At 39.5% G+C, this 17,272-nt stretch overlaps 1 protein-coding gene across 2 annotated transcripts in view; it reads left to right on the plus strand.

Moving 5' to 3' along the window:
* Positions 1-17,272, plus strand: part of ENTREP2 (endosomal transmembrane epsin interactor 2) — a 454,786-nt gene that overhangs the window by 412,343 nt on the left and 25,171 nt on the right. For both annotated transcript variants that reach the window (XM_047864023.1, XM_047864025.1), the window contains one exon: positions 13,805-13,912. In XM_047864023.1, the coding sequence (XP_047719979.1) occupies positions 13,805-13,912 (108 nt within the window). The remainder of the gene's footprint in view (positions 1-13,804; positions 13,913-17,272) is intronic.

Here is a 17,272-nt window from a genome sequence, read left to right on the forward strand (position 1 = left end):
TTATAGGAAAAATATATGTTATAAAGGAATATAAAGAAAGTTATATTTTATAAAATATATAGACTGTTAATAACTATATTTTATGTAAGCCTCTTGGTAACCACAAAGAAAATACCTATAAAAGTTAAACAAAAGTAAAAGAGAAAGGATTCAAGACCTATCACTACAAAACAAACAAACTGGAACACAAAAGAAGACAGTGGTGAGAGAGGGAAAAAGGACCAGAGGCCTTCAAGACAAACAGAACACAGTTAACAAAATGGCAATAGTAAATCTTTCCCTATCAATAATTACTAAATAGACTAAATCCCCAGTTAAAAAAAAACAGAATGGCTGGATGTACAAAAAAAAAAAAAAAGCAGTATCTAACTGTAAGCTGCCTACAAGAAACTCACTTTAGATTCAAGAACACACATAGGCTAAAAGTGAAGGGATGCAAAAGGTATTCCATGCAAACGGTAACCAAAAGAAAGCAGTGTGGCTATACTTATATCAGACAAAGTAGACTTTAAGTCCAAAACGGTTTATAGACAATGAATGTCATTGGTAAAAAGTCAATTCAACGAAAGACAAAGCAGTTGTAAATATATGCACTCAACATCAGAGCACCTATGTATATAAATTGATATTGACAGCTTTGAAAGGAGAAATCAGCAAAACAATAATAGCAGACTTCAATATGCTACTTTCAATAATAGAACATCAGACAGAAAATCAATAAAGAAGAAGTGGACTTGAACAAAATAGACCTAACAGATACATACAGAGCTTTTCACCCAACAGTACAAGAATACATGGAACATTCTCCAGGATAGATTACAAGTTAGGTCATAAAACAAGTCTTAAGTCAAAACAAGTCTTAAGAAGATTGAAATCATACAAGGTATCTTTTCTGACCACAATAAAATGAAACTAGAAATCAGTAACAGCAAGAAAACAGGAAAATTCATTTTATATATGTATATGTATATATATATATATATATATAGAGAGAGAGAGAGAGAGAGAGACAAAGATACACATATAGTGCATGCAACACACACAAAGAGAGAAATTTATTTTTTACCTGATTATCTTTCCTTAAATTTCAGAAACATGGCAAACAGTTTTCTTGATCTTAAAATTTGATAGAATTATAAGAAAATAATTAGTCTATAAATTACAATTATTTATATAGTTATGTAGGCAATTTACATCCACCAACTAAAAACTAAAAGCTATTGCTTCAGAGGGAAGAGAACAGGTTTTGAATTGCCAAATAAGGTGCAGTTCTGCACCATTGTGGAGAGTGTAAATCTCCTCATGAGTCCTTGCTCAAAGTTAAAAGTGCCATTGAACAAACAGCATATATTGTATGAGAAGCAAACCTGTCCTCTCCTGGTAGCATTTGTGTTATTGATGGTGCCTGAGAGACTAAAGCAAGGCCAAAATTCACTTAAATTTGTAGGGATCCTAAGTAGAATGTTTGCATCTTGAAATTACAAGTTTTGCAGATTCCTCCATGAATCACTTACCTTCTCCATATGACAGCCTAATTTTAGCTCCTTTTCTAAGACCAGTATTCAAGCCAGCCACGAAAACCTCTGTCTGCAAGAACTGCTTTCTACAGAGACAAATTAAATGGCCTGGGATCTGTTCCAGGATGTAACTCGTCACTTGAGAAATTTTATGGAAAATAGAAGTCACAAATTTTACACACACACACACACACACACAAAGATCATACTACCAACAAAAGTGTTTGTACAGATAGAGTCTTGCACATCCATTAATTTATTTTGGTGATGATGAATTTTTCTCTTTGTGTGGTTGGAAATTTGGAAATTAAGCATAACATTTCCTTCCAGTCTGAACTTTAAATTCAGAATAGAATAATGAAATATCCCATACATTATCAAACAAATGTTTACCAGTCATTTGTTTTGAATGAGATATTCTACTATAGAGAACAGCAGAAGACTCGTTCTCTGTTCATGATGCCCTCTCAAAATGAAGACGGAAATATACTGTCAGGAAGTGTGCAGAGTCTGAGATTTTACTTGCTTTCAAGCTAACAAAGTAGCCTGTTAGAGTTAACTGTTACTTCTCTGGCAGAAGACATGAGACTCATGGTTCAGAGACAAAGGACTTTCTATTCATGGTGAAAGCAGTAGCCTGAGCTTCATGTTGGTTTGTGTGAGTTCCCTGTGCCCAAGTCTTCAGGGATGATACAAAGGATCCATCATGGATGCCTGCACATGCAGTGAGCTACATTAGGCAGAGAAGCACTGAGCCTGGGGAATTTGATGCATTTGTAATAAACCCATCCTTTGTCTAGGGGCAGTGTTACCTCCTTCCTCAAGCTTGCTTGTTGCAAACACAACCCTGGGAAATAGGCAGGGTAAAGAGCTGTCAAGGTTTATCTTCTTGGCATGCCCAGCAGAAACTTGCAGGCATGCTCAGGACCCAGAGCAGACTGGCTCTTCCAACACAGATCACATTACATGTCTGGTAACAGTCTGTGACCAGTGTCTAACATCACAGTGCAATAGAAAATATATGGTGCAGGTTGCCCTGTGGGTTCAAAAGAGGAAAAATTTTCTGTGATATCAGCTGTTGGAGAAGAAGATACTGAAGGAAATGAGATTCAACCTGGCCCTTGAAAACAGAATCACATTTGGATCCAAGAGACAAAGAAACATAAGAAAGAACTGTAATGAGAGAAGCCCTTTAAATACTCCCCCTGGGCAAGGTGGGTCAGAAGAGGAAGAGAGTGGTTGTGAAAATGGGGTAAGTTGTCCAGGGACATAGGTGTTAATGAAGGTCTGAGCTGGATAGGCACTGGATTTGGGAGGGGAGGGACAGATGGGAAGGACCTACGGAGGATACGTAAGTTCAAGCTGGTGACGTGAGAATGGTGTTGAGAGTTTTGAAATCTTCACATATTTGCTTTGTTCTCAGAGCAGAGCAGTCCAGTAATGAGTGTACCTTGTGCTTTAATGCAGGAGGTTCTAAGCTCTGGAAGTCACTGAGCTTGGCCGTCCCCACCTGGAACACAGAATGGGATGGCAACACGTGTAGTTTCTGGTCATACTCTCCATCACTCCCACCCAGCTTTTCTAACATCCTTTTTTTCCCAACATTTGAATCCCTTTCCTTCCATGAAAGACCCGCTGATATAGTTATCCCTGCATCGAGTAATTAGGAAGCTTCAATAGGATAATTCTGATAAAACCCAACTCCCAATTATAACACACTTACAATTACTATTGGCTGTGGTCTCATTGGCTATGGTATAGTTTTTATACCATGAGCCTTTCCTTACCTTTTGTCATTACACTTTGGCTGATAATGGGATCTCTTTCTTTATTCAAATTAAAAAAATGTTGAAAAAAAAATGGTCAAGGAGCTAAGAGAAATGAATGTAAGATCATTTGACCTCTGGACAATGGTATTTCAAACAACCAAAGGAATCAAACTCCTGGATTTTTAATGTTTTTTAATGCATAATTTATCATGTCTGTCACCTTCCTCTGTTAATCGTGTTATTAATATTCAGAATTTACTTGGATTGGAGAGAATTTTAAAAGAATTCATCACATGTAAGTTTACCTAAGTATTTCCTCTTTGTTTTGTTTTATACATGATTTGTTATATACATGATTTCCTAGTTTTATTAGAGGAAGTATGCATAATGGCTGACAGCAAACTTAGTATCCACAGTGAAAGACGCACCCTGTTTTAACACTTGCCATTTTGAATGACCTTATAAAAATATTTTATAGAGCACAGCTTTCAGTACTTATAGAGGATTCTTGATAAAGCTGTCAAAGAGCAGAAGTAAAGGCATTACTTAAGCCAGAGAGAGAATTCCAAAGAAACACATAAACGTAATTCCAGGTGATGTACAGTTATCTAAAAAAAAAGAAAAAAGAAAAAAAAGCCAAACATTTTAACAGCTGGAAGAAGAAGAAGAAGAAGAAGAAGAAGAAGAAGACGTCTTTCTGGTGTGTGTTTCAAATGAATATACGCCATGAGACATAAAGTGGCATTTGCCTCCTGATGCAAATTCAAAAAAGGTTGTGATTTGTGTTTTTTTCTGTGTGAGTGGTTTTATTTGGTTGCAAATGAGAGTATATACAAAATTAGTGTTCTTTTTAAAAGGGCATTCATTTTAATGACTGTGGAATATGTGGTCACTAAAGTTGAAATTTTTAGATTGAGGACAAAATTCAGGTACTGTTTATATTTTTGGTTATGGTACATTAAGAGATGTCACTATATTGGTTCTAATTTTGAATTGCCCCCTGAGAGATAAAAATATATATAATTAAGATTTATACATACTATCTGAGGTTATTCTCTGGTGTGTCTTTAAGGGGAGGATGGTAATTTCATCCAAGAATGCCCTCTTCTCCAGGGAGTCTGGAGCAACCTAATCCCCTGTGGTCTGGTAGGTCTGGAGATGGGAAAGAGTGAACCCCAGGCCATCAGATACATCAAGGGCACCCACAGGTGAAGGCACATCTTGATTCTGTAGGGATGACACCTAGTCCACAACTTCAATCCTGACCTCCATCATGTGCTCCAGACCCGCCTTTCCAACTGATCACTAACGTCTCTGTGGGCAGGCTCCTGGTAGCTCAGCTTTACATGTCCCAGACCACATTGGTTTTTCTCCTTTGAAGATTGCTTTCTCACAGGTCCCTGGCACAACTGCTGGCATCTCATGCTCCCACTCACAATGTATGCCTCAGAATCATCTCCTACCCATTCTTCTCCCACATTCCAGTCTGCCCCCAACCAATGGCCATGCCCTGTTGGTTTTAGCTTCAGAGTCACTCTCAGACTCCCAGTCTCCATGCTTCCTCCATGCACTTTGGTTTCATTCCTCTGCAGCAGTGACAAAATGGTTACCCCCATGTTTCCAGTCTCTCATTTCAACACATATTTACTGAGCACCTGCTACATCCCAGTTTCTATGGTAGTAGGCCCTGCAAAAGGTGTTTCTCTCCATTGTTTGTGAAAATAGCTTACATTATCTTTTTCCCATCCCACATCTTCAGAGGTATCTCATCACTTAGGAAATAAAAAAAAAACCTCCTTAGCCTTTTTCCAACCACATCGTTGTGTGCTCTTTTCCACAACTGAGCTCCCGTCCTGCTCCATCCTTAGTGGCTGCAGGAGCAGGGAGGACACTTGAGATGGCCATAGTAATGTTGCACAGAAGACTTAAGGCAGATGTCTAAGCCCTGCTCCAGCCGCTGAGAAAACTGAAACAAAAAAAAAGCCACCAAGAGCTTTTGGCCAAGACAGAATTACAGGAACTGGATTTAGTCTCCCACCTGAAACAATTCCCCACCCCCACTCCCCCCACCACCACAAAAAAAAAAAAAAAAACAGACAAAATATGAAGACATTGAACATCAGGCAATGAAGGACAGTGATCCCTGTGATATGGTCAGTAAATGTCCCAGCTTACAGCCTCAAAAGACTCCAGGTCACAGATCAGGGAAGGGGGACTCAGAAGGATCCCTACAGACTCCCTGAGTTGGGGACACAAAGCTGAAAGTCCTAGGGAGACTAAAGCCTAGGGACTAGAGTTCCCAGGACAGGATAGTGGAGGGGAGAGAACTCTGGAGTCTTTAGAGGTTCCCTCTGGAGTATTCAGTTGGATAATGATTAGCCCATGCACGTAAAGAAACTATTGGAGTCTAGGGAAAGAACCACAGAAAAGGTTTAGAGAACAGTGTCTATTCTCAGATGTGCTCACACAGGTCTGAGAGTAGCACTTGTTCCCACATTATTCAGAGTAATCAGCACAGCTTTCCCTCAGGAGTGAGGAATAATTAGCCCTAGCCTGAGCCCTGCTCATTTCTGGCTAACAAATCTGAAAAACGAGACTCAGTTCTCTGTCTTCACATTGTCATTGAACAGTTTAACCTTGGGGATTTGTTTAAACATGGTATGTTAACTTTGTCCCCTATACTATCATAATCGCCCTCCTTTTTGGCTATTTTACAAGTCAGCTTTGAGAACAAATGAGTGGGAAAGGGATTGCAGAAAGACTTTGTGATCATAATGACTTACAGGAGAGTGGGGAACTTTCTTAAAGGATGAGATAGATAACACGTGGGTTCATGTGTAATGGGAATTACATTCTGGGAATGCTCCCTGAATAGAAAGTCATGTGGACACATGCCTCATGCATGTATGATGCATGTCAGGAAATGCAATACTTCCCACCTCCTCTTGAGGATTTGTCAATCCCTTGATTAGATCACTGAAACTAACCTCATTAGTGCCATGGTCTTTCAGGTGAAAGATCCAATTTTCCTGATAGCTTTTTGAGTATGTACAGTATTTTGTGCATTTTTGAATGAGTAAAATTGAATTTGAGGCCATATCCTTACAGGTAGACCTTGTTTTATTGTGCTTCACTTTACTGCACTTCTTAGATACTGTATTGAAGGTTTGTTTGCATCAAGTCTACTGGCAACATTTTTCCCACAGCACTTGTTCACTTCATGTCTCTGTCACCTTTTGGCAATTCTCACAATATTTTGACTTTCATTATTATATTTTTTATGGTGAGCTGTGAGCAGCGATCTCTGATGTTTTACTGTTAAGATTGTTTTGGGGCACCATAAACCATGCCCATATATAAAACGGCAGACTGAATTGATAAATGTATGTGTTCTGACTGCTCCACTGATCAGCCATTCTCTGGTGTGTGCTGTCTCTCTCTCTCTCTCTCTTTCTTTGGGTCTACCTGTTTCTGGAGACATAACAATATTGAAAGTAGGATAATTAATAACCCTACAACAGCCTCTAAGTGTTCAAGTGAAAGGAAGAGTTGAATGTCTCTCCCTTTAAACCAAAGGCTAGAAATGATTAGGCTTAGTGAAAAAGGCATGTTGAAAGCTGAGATAGGCTAAAAGCTAGAGCTCTGGTGCCAGTCATCCAATTAGTGAATACAAAGAAAACGTTCTTGAAGGAAATTGGAAGTGCTACTGCAGTGAACACATGAATGTTAAGAAAGAAAAAGAGCCTTAATGCTGACGTGGAGAAAGTTTTAGTGGGCTGGATAGATGATCAAACAGCCACACATTCCTTTAAGCAAAAGCCTAATCCAGAGCAAGACCCTCACTCTCTTCAGTTCTACAAGGACTGAGAGAGGTGAGGAAGCCGCGGACAGAAAGTTTGAAGCTAGAAGAGGTTGCTTCATGAGGTTTAGGGAAAGAAGCTGTCTCTATAGCATAAAAGTACAAGGTGAAGCAACAAGTGTGGATGTAGAAGTTGCACTAAGTTATTCAGAATATCTAGGTAAGATCATTGATGAAGGTGGCTACATTCAATAGTAGATTTTCAATGGAGAAGAAACAGTTGCCTATAGGAATAAGATGCCATTTAGGACTTTTATAGCTAGAGAGGAAAAGTCAATGCCTGGCCTCAAAGATTCAAAAGACAGATCGACTCTGATGAAGATGCACAATGAAAGTAATGTCGTTTTCATGCCTGCTAATACAACATCTGTGTTGCAGCCTAACAATCAAGGAGTAATTTTCAACTTTCAAGTCTTCTTATGTAAGAAATACATTTCATTCAAGCCAAAACTGAAGTGAGATATCACCTCACACCTGTAAGAATGGCTAAAATCAAAAGCACAAGAAATGACAAGTGTTGGCAAGGATGTGGAGAAAAAGGAACCCTCTTGCACTTTTGGTGGGATTGCAACGTGGTGAAGCCACTCTGGAAAACAGTATGGAGGTTCCTCAAAAAATTAAAAGTAGAACTACCCTATGATCCAGTAATCACATTACTGGATATTTACCCCAAAATTACCATAACAGTAATCCAGGGGAGAGTGGATAAGATGGTGGAGGAATAAGGTGACCCTAAGCTTGCCTCATCCTTCAAACACAGCTAGATAAATATCAAATAATTCTTAACACCCAAGGAATTGATCTGAGGACTGAGAAAACAAGGCTGAACATCTACAAGTAGAAAAATGACCACCTCATGGAAGGTAGGAACTGTGGAAGTTGATTTGAAGGAGAAAAGAACTGTGGGTGCTGTGGAGGGGAGGAAACCCTGATCATTGCGAGAAGAGTGAGAGAGAAAGAGTGAAAAAAGAGTGAAAATGCAGAGGGCACTGCACAAGAAAACCCTTCCCAAAAACCATTGATGGGAAAAGGAGAGGTGCTGAATATTTCAAGTCTTTATACGCAACAGACTAAAGTTTTAGAGATCCATGCTGCTGTTGGGGTTGCGCCTGGTTGGCTTAGCAGTGCTCTGATGAGGAAGGAGGGCAGAAACCCGGGAGCAGGCAGCATGGTTTAAAAATGCACTAACCAAGATGCAAGCCTGAATGATGCCAAGACAAGGAGGATGGACGAATCAGAGGAACAAATCAGTGATATAGAAGATAAAATTATAGAAAATAATGAAGCTGAAAAGAGGAGGAAAATAAAGGTATTATATCATGAATGTAGACTTAGGGAACTCAGTTACTCCTTAAGGCATAATAACATTCATATCATAGGAGTCTCAGAAGATGAAGAGAGAAAAAGAGGGGCAGAAGGTTTATTTCAGCAAATTATAGCTGAAAACTTCCCTAATCTGAGGAGGGAAACAGATGTGAAAATCCAAGAAGCACATGGAAGCAAGAGAACTCCCAATAAATTCAATAAAAGCTGGCCATCACCAAGACATATCATAGTCAAATTCACGAAATACACAGACAACGAAAGAATCCTCAAAGCAGCAAGGGGAAAAAGTCCTTAAACTACAAGGGAAGACAGATCAGATTCACAGCAGATCTGTCCACAGAAACTTGGCAGGCCAGAAGGGAGTGGCATGATATATTCAATGTGCTGAATGGGAAAATATGAAATATGCAGCCAAGAATGCTTTATCCAGCAAGCCTGTCACTCAGAATAGAAGGAGAGATGAAGAGTTCCCCAGAGAATCAAAAACTAGAGAGTTTGTAACCACTAAGCCAGCCCTGCAAGAAATATTAAAGGGAACTCTTTGGGGAAAAGGGTAACAAAACCAACAAAGATAGAAAGGAATACAGAACATCACCAGAAATACTTACTTTAGAGGTAACACAATGGCACTAAATTCATATCTATCAATAATCACCCTGAATGTAAATGGGCTAAATGCTCCAATCAAAAGACGTAGGGTATCAGAATGTTTAAAAATAAAAACAAGACACATTTATATGCTGCCTACAAGAGACTTATTTTATAAAGACCTAATGATACCTGCAGATTGAAAGTGAAGGGATGGAGAACCATCTATCATTCTAATGGATGTAAAAAAAAAAAGCCAGAGTAACCATACTTATATCTGGAAAAGTGGATTTTAAACCAAAATCTGTAACAAGAGACGAAGAAGAGCATTATACCACAATTAAGGGGTCTGTCCATCAAGAAGATCTAACAATTGTAAATATTTATGCCCCCACCTTGAGAGCACCCAAGTATATAAATCAATTAATAACAAACATAAACTCATTGATAATAATAGATAATTAATAATAGATAATAGTAGGAGACCTTAATACCCCACTTACAACAATGGACATATCATCTAAGCGGAAAATCAACAAGGAAACAATGGCTTTGAATGACACACTGGACCAGTTGGACTTACCAGTTATATTCAGAACATGCCATCCTAAAGCAGCAGAATACACATTCTTTTCAAGTGCACATGGAACATTCTTTGGAATAGATCACATAATGGGTTATAAATCAGTCCTCAGCAAGTACAAAATGATGGAGACCATGCATATTTGCAGACCACAACACTATGAAACTTGAAATCAACCACAAGAAAAAATTTGGAAATCCCACAAATACATGGAAGGTTAAAAACATCCTACTACAGAATGAATGGGTTAACCTGGAAATTAAAGAAGAAATTAGAAAATATATGGAAGCAAAGGAAAATTAAAACATAAAAGTCCAAGCCCTTTGGATGCAGCAAAGGCAGTCCAAGAGAGAAGTATATTGCAATACAGGCCTGTATCAAGAAGCAAGAATAGTCTCAAATACACAACCTAACTTTACACCTAAAGGAGCTAGAAAAGGAGCAGTATAAAAACCTAAATCTAGCAGAAGGGAACTAATAAAAGCTAGAGCAGAAATAAACGAAAGAGAAACAAACAAAAACAGAATAGATCAATGAAACCAAGAGCTGATTCCTTGAAAAGATTAATAAAATTAATTTATAAACCCCTAGCCAGACTTGTCAGAAAGAAAAGAGAAAGAACTCAAATAAATAAAGTCATTAATCAGAGAGGAGAGATCACAACTAACACCACAGAAATGCCAAAAATTATAAGCGATTATGAAAAAATATATGCCAATAAACTGCACAAGCTGGAAGAAATAGACAAATTCCTAGAAACATACAAACTACCAAAATTGACACAGGAAGAAATAGAAAGTTTGAATAGACCCATAACCAGAAAAGAAATTGAATAGGCAATCAAAAATTTCCCAACAAACAAAAGTCGCCAGATGGCTTCCCAGGGGAATTCTACAAGACATTAAAGAAGAATTAATACCTGTTCTTCTCACACTGTCCTCCCCCCCCAAAAAAAAAAATGGAAGGAAAACTCCCAAATTTCTTCTAGGAGGCCACGATTACATTGACTCCAAAACCAGAAAAAGACCCCACTAAGAAGCAGAATTATAGGCCAGTATCCCTGAACATGGATGCAAAAATTCTCAACAAAGTACCAGCAAATTTAATTCATCAGTATTAAAATAATTAGTCACCACAAGTGGTATTTATTCCTGGGCTTCATTGATGGTTCAATACTCACAAATCAATCAATGTGATATACCACATTGATAAAAGAAAGGCTAAGAACCACATGATTCTCTCAATAGATGCAGAAAAAGAATTTGACAAAATACAGCATCCTTTCTTGATAAAAATTCTTAAGTAGGGATAGATGGAATGAACCCCAACATCATAAAGGCCATATATGAAAGATCCACAACTAATATACCCAATTGGGAAAAAAAATGAGAGCTTTTACTCAATGGTCAGGAACAAGACAGGGATGTCCACTCTCACCATTACTATTTAACATAGTACTGGAAGTCTTAGCCTCAGCAATCAGACAACAAAAAGAAATAAAAGACATCCAAACTGGGAAGGAAAAAGTCAAAATTTCACTATTCAAAGGTGACATGATACTCTATGTAGAAAACCTGAAAGACTCCACCAAAAAATTTGCTAGAACTAATACATGAATTCAGCAAACTCACAGGATATAAAATCAAGGTACAGAAATCTGTTGCATTTCTATACACCAATAATGAAGCATCAGAAAAAGAAATCAAGGAATCAATCCCATTTTACAATTATACCAAAAACCCTAAGATACCTAGGAATAAACCTAACCAAAGAGGTAAAAGATCTATACTCTGAAAACTATAGGACACTTATGAAAGAAAGTGAAGAGGACACAAAGAAATGGAAAAACATTCCATGCTTATAGATTGGAATAACAGATACTGTTAAAATGTCTATACCACCCAAAGCAATCTACACATTCAGTGCAATCCCTATCAAAATGCCACCAGCATTTAAAAAACAATCCTAAATTTTGCATTGAAGGACAAAAGACCCTGAATAGCCAAAGCAATCTTGACAAAGCAAAGCAAAGCTGGGGGCATCACAATTTCAGACTTCAAGCTGTGTTACAAAGCTATAGTCATCAAAACATTATGGTACTGGCACAAAAACATACATATGTATCAATGGAACAGGATAGAAAACCCAGAAATCTTCACAATCTTGGATTAGACAGAAGTTCTTAAACTTGACTCCAAAAGCATAATCCATAAAGTAAAATTGGTAAGCTGGATATTGTGAACATGAAATTTACAAAACTTGTGTTCAGTGAAAACTTGTGTGAAGAGGATTAAAAAACAAATTATGGACTGGGAAAAAATGTTTGCAAACCACATATCTGACAAAAGAGCAGGATCTTAAATGCAAAAAGAACTCTCAAAACTCAATAAAAATGCATCCAGTGCAGTTGGGGAATGGGCAAAAGGTATGAACAGACACTTTACCTAAGAGGGCATAGATATCCAATGAGCACACATAGGGTTGCCTGGGTGGCTCAGCTGGTTAAGCGTCTGACTCTTGTTTTCACTTAGCTCAGGTCATGATCTCACGGTTCATGAGTTTGTACCCCACATGGGTTCTGAGCTGACAGTGCAGAGCCCATGTGGGATTCTTTCTCCCTCTATCTGCCCCTCCCATGTTCATTCTCTTTCTCTCTCTCTCTCTCTCTCTCAAAATAAATAAACTTAAAAAACTGAGCACACATGAAGATGTTTAGCAGCATTAGCCATCAAGGAAATATAAATTAAAACCATATTGGTATATCACTACACTCCCCATCAGAATGGCTAAAATAAAAATGGTGATACCAAGTGTGGACAAGGAAACAGAGAAGCTGGATCATTCATACACTGCTGGTAGGAACGTAAAATGGTTCATCCACTGTGGAAAACAATTTGGCAATTTCTCATAAAACTAAACATTCAATTACCATGTGACTCAACAACTGTACTCTTGGACATTTTTCCCAGAGAAATAAAAACCTATGGTCACACAAAGACCTGTATGCAAATGTTAATGGCAACTTTATTTGTATAAGCCAACAAACTGAAAACAACCCAGATATTTCTCATCTGGTGCCTGATTGAGCAAACTGGGTACATCCAAGCCATGGAATACTGCTCAACAGTAAAAAGGAATGAACTACGATACGTGCAACAGCATGGATGAATCTTCAGGGGATTATGCTGAGTGAAAAAAGTAAGGTTACATGCTATATGATTCCACTTGTATATGGTTCTTGAAAGGACAAAATTATAAAAATTGAGACCAGATTAATGGTTAACAAGGGTTGAGCTGGAACAGGGGGAAGGAGGTATGTTGGTCAATGAAAGGGCAACATGGGGCAGGGAGCCTTGTAATGATGGAAATGTTCTTCTTGACTGCATCCACATCAATCCTGGCTATGATATTTCACTATAGTTTTGTAAGATGCTACCATGGGGGAAACTGAGTAAAGAGTATGCAGGATTTCTCTGTATTATTTCTTATATACCTGCATGTGATTCTACCATTACCCCAAGGTAAAAAGCTTAATTTAAAAACTTGGCATTTTAGGGGTGCCTGGGTGGCTTCCTCAGTTAAGTGTCTGACTTCGGCTCAGATCATGATCTCATGGTTCATGAGTTCGAGCCCCACGTAGGGTTCTGTGCTGGCAGCTCAGACCCTGGAGCCTGCTTCAGATTCTGTGTCTCTCCCTCTCTGCCCCTCCCCTCTTCGTGCTCTATCTCTCTCTGTCTCTCAAAAATGAATAAACAGTAAAAAGGAAGAAAGAAGAAAGAAAGAAAGAAAGAAAGAAAGCTTGGCATTTTATTAAATACTTAATTTTGAGATACATTTTATAATTAATAAAGATTGCCCACCCGCTTAAATGCTGGTGATTCCAAGATTTTCTTAGACAGTGACTGCCTAATCATGATCAAAATTGTGAAATATATCATTTAGTATCTAATAATTTGATCAGCATTGTAGAAGAATAAACAGATGTGTCTCTATTAAAGTCCAGTTTTGATTATGAAGCAAACAAAAAGCTACAAAACAAAACCTCCATGAAGTGGGTAACAATTGGCCACACTTTTTCTGGACCTTGATGGAAATGCTAAGGATCTGCCTTCTGAGTTGTCAGGATGAGACTGACTTTCTTCTGCCTTTTTCTCTCTCACAGGATCTCCTCTTCAGCGTGTGTGCCCTCAATGTCCTCTCCACCATCGTGTGTGCTTTGGCCACAGCCATGTGCTGCATGCAGATGGTCTCTTCTGATGTCCTGCAGATGGTGAGTGGCCCCCTTCCTTCCCAAGCACGCTCAAGATGGCTAGCCTGACCCCCTTCTCCTCCAGCCAGTTTGAAACCAACATAGAGTGGACACTTCTAGCTTCCAACCAGAAACCCCAAGGATGATAGGCCCTGAGGGTCCATGGAGGCCACCTCATGCTGCCCTCTGGAAGACAGAGAACCTGTACATTTGGTGCCACTAACATATTTATTTTAGGCATTGAATGCATGTTAACAGAGCTGCATGTTAACAGAGTCCGGCCACCCTCATGCCCCTCTAGACGGCCTCTACTGTGTCCCGAGTAATTTTAGTGACAATCCTGTAGCCCTAGACATCCTCTGGGCCCAGCACCTCCAGAGCGAGGTGGCTTCTTCAAGCTTTAATGTTCTCTTTTAATAAAGGGAGGTTTTAGAAGATGAGTTCTTTTCAAATTGAAAAACTGCTCATCTGTGCTTTTTAGACTTCCTAATTAACCCTGAGCTCATAATCTACTGGCAGGTCACTGGCTGGCCCTCATGACCACCCTGGCCAGGGTCTTACAGTCGAAGAACTGCTGCTCCCAAGGGAGAGAGATAAGAACAGGAGCAAGGGTCATACACATATTAATACACGTTTATAAGTACATGCTTAATAAATAATGAAGGCTCTTTATTATTCAGTGTAAATGAAACACAGCCCACTGTTTGCTGTGTCACCACTAAAGTCAGTACAATAAAGAGAAACTAATGGGAAGATATTGTTCTCTAGTGCTCAGGGTAGGAATCATCTGTGTGTGCGTGCATCTGTCTGTCTCTGTGTCTCTGTCTCTTGTGTTGCTTCTTCAAGATCCATCTGCCTCCCCCTCAGTGTTTTATGCATCTCACGAAAAGAAAAGCAAGTTATTCTTGTAGTAGGCTGTTTTATTTGCTCTTTCTTATCCACCCCATGGCAATACATCAGTTCATCAAGATACAGGGCCAGAGAGCATCATTACCAAGATGTTAAAAATTCATTGGTTCTAATCATATGCAACATCCGCCTCTTTGTCCCAGTGTATATCTACACAGCTGTCACAGCCAGGGCTGACCTTTCTGAGAAGTGGCAGTTCTCCGAAAGGTATCTAATTAAGCAGTTATTCAGCAGCGATGAACTTTTGGCCCTGCTCACCGAGGCCTCATGTTGGTGATTTTCTCCGGCATGTTGTGTAAAGGAAAGGTTAAGTACCATGGGGTTCTACTCACCTCTGCATATTTTACTATTGATCTGTAAATATCACACCAATTTGACCAAACTAACAGAACCAAAGGGCTATAAATGTAAACGTTTGCATTTCCTGGTTTGAAGTGTTAGAATGAAACCCACCAACTAAACAAGCATCAGGCCTATGGAAGCTGTGATAGATATACAACTGTAACATCAAGAGCAGGGTCATTCTATCATTCTGCCACAGGGAACCTGAGCAGGCCTGGAATCCTGGGCCTGACGACAGCCATGACTGGGTCGGAGTCCCACCTCTTCTGCATATGAGGCAGGGGACTCCAGACATGTCACTGAACCCGCCAGAGCCTCAATTTCCTCAACTCAAATGAACCTAATGGTATACCTGGTGAACATTCAAGAAACATGACCTAGTCGATCCATAAATGTGGGCAGAATATTAGTTACTGGGCTATCTCAGCCACGACTATGAATGCCATGGCCCTTGATGTACTTTGCCAACTGTAAAACACCAAAGGGAAATAAGGTGTTTTTACAATTACCACAGCCACCATCACAACCTCTGGTTGTTTCATAGCTGAGTGTTTGCGGGTAAGTTTGCTTCTTACCCCTGGCTTAGAAGTAGAAATCAGTTAAATTCCTGCAGGTGAGTCCTTTTCCCTTTGTGTCTATGGGCTATGGGACCAGACAAGGCTCAAGGGGGACAGGTGGTATATGACCATGGTGCATTGTGGAACCAGTGCATGATCTTGGGCACATCCCTGCCTATTGGTCCCAGTTTCCTCTGCTCTATGTAAGACTGTTCATGTTCTGCTTCCTCTTGGGTCCGCTGACAGAGGAATCACATAATGCATGTGTGTGGACTTTGAAAAACCCTGGTGGCCATGTGAAGGAGGTGGGCTCTTACCACATGGGTCAGAAGCTGGGTGAAGCTGGCCACACAGGCTGCACCCGTGAGAAAGGAGAAGTGGGAAGCCCAGGGGCTCATGGGTACGCCCTGCAGGATGGAACCTGGTACTATTTATTCATGAAAATGCCTCAGGCTCTTTTTACTTTTTTAGAAAAGTCTTTTCCTTTTTCTCCAGCTCTACTCCATTGCAATTGACTTTAATTTTCTTACTTCATTTCATTAGACTGTTTAATTAAAGAAGTAATGTATGATCACTGAAACAAGTAAAACATAGAGATAAATAAAGGCATAGTTAATAATCTACCTTCTCCCATCTTATTCTCTTGAGGAAACTTTGCATTAAATCCTTCCATTTCTTTATTGACTTCTTAGTGTTTATATTAACATATATATAATCTATTTTCCTTGTTCCTCCTTCCCTTCTTCCCTCCATCCTTCCCTCTCTTCTTCCTTCCATTATTTCTTCCTTTTAGCCAAATAGGATCATACCATTCATTATCACTCTGCAGTGTGATTTTAATAGCCTGAAACTCTCATGGACATCCCTCTAGGTTAATCTACACAGAAATGTATTCCTGTCTACATTGATCCATAATATGGATGTAATGTCAGTCAGTTGGCTATTTATCTATTCGATCTATGAATGCTTGAGTTCTTTCTTTCTTTTTTTGAGAGAGGGCATGAGTGAGCAAGGGGCAGAGAGAGGGAAAAAGAGAGAGAGGGAGAGAGAGAGAGAAGCAGGGCTCATGCTCACCCAAAGTGGAGATAGAACCACGAGATCATGAACTGAGCCTAAGTCAGATGCCTAACTGACTGAGCCACCCAAGCGCCCTTTTCTTTTCAAAAAACATTTTTTATTAATGTTTATTTATTTTTGAGAGGGAAAAAGAGAGGGACAGAGCACAAGCGGAGGAGGGGCAGAGAGAGGAAGACACAGAATCCGAAGCAGGCTACAGGCTCTGAGCTGTCAGCACAGAGTCCAATGCAGGGCTCAAACTCACGAACTGTGAGATCATGACAGGAGCTGAAGTTGGATACTTAACCGACTGAGCCACCCAGGTGCTCCATGGCGCCCCTTTCTTATTTTTGATTTTGGTTTTGTTTATGTCACTGTGATCATATAGTGGTTAGTACTCTGCGTTGTGGTTTTGTTTATGCCTGTGCAGATGGTGCTTCAGTAAGCACATATAGTCATAGCTCCCTTAGCCCACCTGTGCTGACCCCACTGGCCGGGTAGCCATGGTCTCCATCCT

The sequence above is a fragment of the Prionailurus viverrinus genome, chromosome B3 (assembly GCF_022837055.1).
Source record: "Prionailurus viverrinus isolate Anna chromosome B3, UM_Priviv_1.0, whole genome shotgun sequence".
Lineage (NCBI taxonomy): Eukaryota > Metazoa > Chordata > Mammalia > Carnivora > Felidae > Prionailurus > Prionailurus viverrinus.